The sequence below is a fragment of the Fopius arisanus genome, unplaced genomic scaffold (assembly GCF_000806365.1).
Source record: "Fopius arisanus strain USDA-PBARC FA_bdor unplaced genomic scaffold, ASM80636v1 scaffold00001, whole genome shotgun sequence".
In the NCBI taxonomy this organism is placed as follows: Eukaryota; Metazoa; Arthropoda; class Insecta; order Hymenoptera; family Braconidae; genus Fopius; species Fopius arisanus.
The window spans coordinates 680,593-687,171 of record NW_011887740.1 but is presented as its reverse complement, the minus strand read 5'-3'; the positions used below and the strand labels follow the sequence as shown (position 1 = coordinate 687,171).

Sequence of the window (6,579 nt, the reverse complement as noted above, 5' to 3'; positions counted from 1 at the left end):
AAAAAAAGTACTTGGAACAACTGTGAGGGTTACAAACCTAGCAGAAGACAAAGCCCATAATCACACTCATTTGAAACTAATTTATTTGCACGTATTGTACGAAATTTTGTGGGGATTTTTATGGGGATACCCATAAAAAGGAATTCTTTGCACACTCTTGTTTGCACTTGTATGTAACTAAACATTGCGAATCAAAGACAATCGGATGTTCAACCTTGACGATTCCCGATTCTACCCGCAACCTTAAGATTGAAATTCAATTCTATTCTTTGTTTCTCCGTTTCCCAGCACTATTTTTTCCACGAAATCAATGTAATTATCTTCTGCACAAATTCCAAATATTCGATTGCACTCGCGAGTACTCATTGCCGTCATCTTGTGATTCCTCATGCAACTATGCGCTTTGCGCGGCAAAATCAATTTGCAATTCGCCGACGTAAAAACAAAAATATTTCACCATTTCGTGAGCTAATTACATCATAATTAATAACCTCCAAAAAAACATTCCCTCACCCATAAATTATGAATTTTTGTCAGTCACTGCAGCTTCTTATTCTAACCTTTGATTCTCTTCTTTACCAACAATCGACTGAATTTTTTATTTTCAAATTCTTCGCGTCACGTGATAAAAAACGTGTAAATATGTAATTCATTTGACATTCGTTTCACATTGCGCATGTAATAGTGAATGAAAATGGTCTAAATAGAGCGATAGCTGAGACGTCAGTGAATTAAAAATGTATCACCAAAAGTCTCGCGAGTGTTCAACATAAATATTCTCAGCTGTTCTGTGACAATCGTAATTGTCGACTCGACAGGTGAATCTAACCTCCTGTGAACGATTCCCCAAAAATAACATTGTGAAAATCGTGGCGTACAGCTCGGTAAAAATGAGGAGTAGAAGCAACTCAGGGGTCCAACTGGACTACTACCAGCGAGTGGTCCAAAAGATAATAATGAATTACCAGAATCCGGTGACAGGATTGTTCCCAGCGACGAATGACATCGATCATGCCTGGATCAGAGACAATATCTACTGCATCCTGGCGGTCTGGGGTCTGTCCATGGCATACAAGAAGATCGCTGATGTTGACGAAGACAGAGCGAAGACGTACGAGCTGGAACAGAGTTGTGTCAAGCTGATGAGGGGTCTTCTGATGGCGATGATGCAGCAGAAAGACAAGGTAGAGAAGTTCAAGATAACGCAGAATCCTCTGGATGCCTTGCACGCCAAGTATAGCTCAGTCACTGGACAATCTGTCGTCGGGGACAACGAGTGGGGTCACTTGCAGATCGACGCTGTCTCCCTTTATCTCCTGGTGCTGGCACAGATGACAGCCTCTGGTTTACAGATTGTCTTCAACCTGGATGAAGTCGCCTTCATCCAGAACCTCGTGTTCTACATTGAGTCTGCTTACTGCACACCAGATTATGGAGTCTGGGAGAGAGGGGACAAGACCAATCATGGCCTACCTGAGCTCAATGCCAGCAGCATTGGCATGGCGAAGGCTGCTTTGGAAGCTATGAATGAATTGGATCTCTTTGGAGCTCGTGGTGGACCCACATCTGTCATTCATGTTCTCGCTGATGAGGCACAGAAGTGCCAGGCTGTTCTCCAGTCTATGCTGCCCAGGGAATCCAACTCCAAGGAACTTGACAGCGGACTCCTCTCTATTATCAGTTTTCCCGCTTTCGCTGTTGATGAGCCCAATCTTATTCAACTCACCAGGGACGCCATCACGAAAAAACTCCAGGGGAAATATGGCTGCAAGAGATTTCTCAGGGATGGATACAGGACACCTAGGGAGGATCCCAATAGACTTTATTATGAGCCCTGGGAGCTCAGGATGTTCGAGAATATCGAGTGCGAGTGGCCATTATTCTTTTGTTATCTTATTCTGGATTACTGCTTTCAAGGAAATAAAGAGCTCGTTGATGAGTACACCCAGGCTCTTGAGGATATCATGATTAAAGGAGAAGATGGTATGAAGCTTGTACCAGAGCTTTATGCTGTTGCTCAGGATAATGTCGCACAGGAGTACGCAGATCCGGGCAGTCAACCAAGGGAGGCTTTGGGTAGGTGCCCTTTCAAGTGGGCGCAATCGCTCTATATATTGGGCAAACTTCTGCAGGAGGGATTCCTGGCTGTTGGGGAGCTTGATCCACTCAATAGGAGACTCTGCAGCGAGAAGAAACCTGATGTAGTTGTACAGGTGAGCGGCTTCTGCAGAGACATCAATTCCAGAGATTTCATATTATTCCATTTTTTATAAGTTTAAACTCACTGTTTCGTTTCATTTTCAGGTAGTTATTCTTGCTGAAGATGCAGAGATAAGAGAAAAAATCGCACAACATGATATACATGTCCAAACTATCGCTGAAGTTGCGCCTATCGAAGTTCAGCCGGCTAAAGTCTTGAGTCATTTGTATACATATTTAGGTAAATAATTATTCCAACTTCGAGACTGATTGAGATTTTTTTTTCGTTTGTCAATTGTTAATTGTGTAAATTTTAATTTCAATTTGTTAATCAATTTTTGATTTGCTGCAAATGCAATGATTCCTCATTAATTTACTTTCTGTCCAGGACGAAACAAAAAACTCGGTTTATCTGGTAGAAAATCTCGAGATGTTGGAATTCTGAGCACAAGTAAACTGTACTCCCTCCACGACCGAATATTTGCCTTCACACCACAGGTAAACCTGTAAAAATCATAAGAATTATTATTGTAATCGAAACTCACATCGTCAATGGCAAACGTTATTATTCTCTAGTTTATTTTCAACTGTATTATAAAAAAACCAAATTCGCCCCTTGCTATTAGTTAACAGATATGACTCGCTTCTACATCGCATCGGATTACGAGCTAATGATCGACATATTCAAAGGTGAAATTAATTTCTTGAAGTCTAGCTGGCAGAATATGTTAGGTCGTCCTCTCGTGGTCATGCCACTCAAGAACATTCATCTAGGTAAATTCTTAAGATTGCATTTAATTATTCCCCTGGGTTTATCTTTAATCTGCCGAGCCACTTAATAACAGAAACATTAACATTTCGATCTGTATCCAAAGTTTGGCCTTTTCTCAATTTTGATGATGATAACACTCATTCGCTTGCACGTGAAGTTCTTCAAACGGACTGATAATTTAAATGTACCTACCTATACTCGTCCCTGATCCTGTGCTCGTTCAGATGTCAATGATTTGTAAGTTGAGCTGTAATTTCTCCAAATCTTTCAAGTTACGAGATGAAAATTGGAACGAGTGTACATCCAGAAAAATAGTGTATTTCAATCAAATGAGAGTCTTGATGTGAAATTTTTCACGTACGTCAACAAGAAGGATTTCATTAATCAAATAAATAATTTTCTTAATGTAAGAACACTGCTTATTAATTATTAATATAGAATTCATTATCAATCAATGAATATTCATTAACAATAAATAATATTTAATTAATATAAATGGAAGTCGTCAAAGTTAATAATTTTTTTCTACTCAACTTTTTCATTTGATTCAAATAAATAATTTTTCTGGGTGTAGGGACATGGAATTTCCCACGTTTATGGATGATCATTTATTAAAAAATGGTAATTATCATGATTAATACAATTACATTTTAATTCCAAGGGTTTTTAATTCTGAGATTTACTTGAAAACACGGCGTTTTCACAATTATTTGGATACAAATTGTAGACTAATTTTGTACTCACCTTAGATAAACGTGCTTAGGATCGTTTACCTCAATTAATACTCAATTGATAGCAATCAAGATGATGAGTTTCGAGAAATGTTGTCTAGCGTATTTAGTCGTGTGTGTGCGTTATTTTTATCTGCATGATAGAACTTTGACGCCGATGAGTTCTACGTGACGAACGACGCTGCCTTCCTCGCTGATACGTTTACCACCAATCTGGCCTTCCTCGGCATCAACTGGAAGCAAATGCTTGGGCGACCAACTGTGGCACTCGTTGCTACTCATAATCACCTAGGTATGCCGAAAAGAGAATTGATCTCTGGCAGAAAGCTGATACACTAATGTTTGAACTTCTCTGACGCTTCCCTCTGCGTTTTTCAATTCATTAACTCCTGACAATTCATTAATCCCCTAGTGAAGAGTCAAAGGGCAACAAATCGATTTAACTAAAAGACAAGTCTTCGAGGGGTACCCCGGAATGTGAAAGAGATATCGAGATTCGTACAAATGTCTATTTTGTAGCTCTCACTCTGCTCTGCAAAAAAGATCGTGAAAAAAATCGGTATCTCTCTTGGATTCAGAGATATTCCTCAAAAACTCAGCTAGGGAATAAGTCGCTTTGTCACTCCTTACCTCTTGGTTACTGAATTTTTTTCACTCTCAAATTTACTCTATCGGTTATAGATCAGGGGAAAATCCCACTGGCCATGATCACCACTATGAAAAAACTCAAGAGTGGATATATCAATGGAACTCGAGTTTCACTGGGGAATATGAATGATTTTCTCAGCACCTCTTGCATTACGAATCTCAGTTTTTTGGGAAGCTCTGAAGATGGACGTCCAGACAAGCTCAATCCTCAGGTGAGTCCAGTCCATCAGGAATTTCTCCTAAATATTCGATAGAGATGAGTTTACACAAAAATGCTGCTCTTTAAATTGTGGCGTTAGTATAAGTCCATTGTATTTTTATTAACAGATTAATATTTGATTTCAGGTTCACCAATACCTAGAGGAACACTTGATGCGTGCCTTACCACATAGAGCGGGTCTTCTGAGAGGTCCGGGAGTCCGAACAGGGAAAAATCTGCGTCGGAGGATGTCTGTGAAGGGAGCAATTAAAAAAACCAGATCCATAGCAGTTGAGCGTAAGTCTTGGTCAATTCGGCCGCATGATTTGTATATCATTTCAGTTGAAATAATTGCATGTTCCCTGGAAATTAGCCAATGAATAATCCGGATAACTAACCCATTTGTCATGTACATGCAGCTGCAGTCCCTACTATCCAGCGAGAACGTAAGTCCTTCATGGAATAATTCATAAAATGAACATTAATCAGCTTTTCACTACTGAATTTAATCATTCAAATTAATAAAATAATCTTATCACCTTAATTATCGGGAGGAGAACTGAAAGTTTGGGATTTCAATGAGATCATTTTTTAGCTGAAATCTTGGGAATGGCAGGGGAGGATCGAAGACCCTCAGTTGTACTGGCCACTAGCCCCTTTATAGAAGTGACTGACACGAGTGCGTTGTTACCCGTAACTCCAAGTACACAGGCCAACCGCACTCCTTCACCAACCGAGGAAATTATGCCCTGGAAGACGTCCCCCAAGCCACTCAGAAATAGAAACGCCTCGGAAGGTCAGTATGCTGATACTGAAGTTGAAGAGCTCATGGCCATGCTTAGAGAAACTGAGAGCCTCGAGGAGCAAGGCGACATTCTACAATATCTGGTAACACTAATTGTCATCGCAGAACTTCCATTTTTCCACATGAATATGTATTTCTCATCATTACCCTACATTGAAAATTTACATAAAAATTTATCTTCAAATTTCGCTTAGAATTTTTAGTAATATCTTTCAATTGATTTTTTCGTTAATGTCATTTTCAATTCAAATGATAAAATTATTTTTGACGAATTATTAAAAATTCATCAATGTTTTGCTACAAAAAAGACAATCAACTAGTGAAACTATCTGAAATTTACTTCGACTCTCCTATTCGAATTCTCTTCATCAACCGAAAATTAATAGATGATTAAATCTTAAATCCAATGCAACCCCCCACTACTAGAAGCTGGTATGTACCTATCGCCTAGCTCGCAAAACTTCCCGGAGGTGCAATAAAAAATCTTCTTCCAGGTCGATTCTCAGGGCTTGCAATTTCAAACAGGAATGGTAGAGAACGGTCATCCAGTTTTGGTGAAAGACCTGCTGAAGTCACTGTATGAGAGGGCATGTCAACAAAAAATGTGGGGAATAGTTCGTCATACGGCGGGAATGCTGGGGAAACGAGTGGAGGATCTAGCAAAAGCAGTGACTGATCTGTTAGTCCGCCAGAAGCAAGTGACTGTGGGGATGCCTCCTGCTAACGAGCACACAATCATAGCTCCTCTCCCAGAGAACGAGCTGCGATCCCTGATCCATTTGGCATACGGAGACGACGAAAGTACAGCGATGTTGACTCAGGAGTTGTTGGTTTATCTGGCGATGTTCATAAGGACTGAACCCCAGCTCTTCCACGAGATGCTGAGGCTCAGAGTTGGTTTGATTATTCAGGTGATGGCTACAGAGCTCTCCAGAACGTTGATCTGTACTGGTGAAGAGGCATCAGAACATCTCTTGAATCTTTCCCCTTTTGAAATGAAGAATCTTCTCCACCACATTATGAGTGGAAAAGAGTTCGCCATTAGCAGCGTTGGACGTGGAAACTTCTCGGTTATCAGTTGTAAATCTAGCCGACTTAGCAAAAAATCGCAAATTGGAGGTTTTCTTAATGTGGACCAGACAGATGGCAATGAACTGGAGCCTGACAGGCAGGGACAGTGGCTGAGACGCAGGAGGCTTGATGGAGCACTCAACAGGGTCCCTCG

The 6,579-nt window shown here is 40.3% G+C and overlaps 1 protein-coding gene across 1 annotated transcript in view; it reads left to right on the top strand.

The window, feature by feature from the left end:
* Positions 1-616: 616 nt before the first annotated feature.
* LOC105265203 (probable phosphorylase b kinase regulatory subunit alpha) overlaps positions 617-6,579 on the top strand; it is a 6,687-nt gene continuing 724 nt past the window's right edge. The window contains exons 1-9 of the mRNA XM_011302592.1: positions 617-2,213; positions 2,305-2,440; positions 2,588-2,697; positions 3,847-3,994; positions 4,384-4,562; positions 4,696-4,846; positions 4,969-4,995; positions 5,145-5,437; positions 5,849-6,577. Coding sequence (XP_011300894.1) covers positions 891-2,213; positions 2,305-2,440; positions 2,588-2,697; positions 3,847-3,994; positions 4,384-4,562; positions 4,696-4,846; positions 4,969-4,995; positions 5,145-5,437; positions 5,849-6,577 — 3,096 coding nt within the window. The 5' untranslated portion in view covers positions 617-890. The remainder of the gene's footprint in view (positions 2,214-2,304; positions 2,441-2,587; positions 2,698-3,846; positions 3,995-4,383; positions 4,563-4,695; positions 4,847-4,968; positions 4,996-5,144; positions 5,438-5,848; positions 6,578-6,579) is intronic.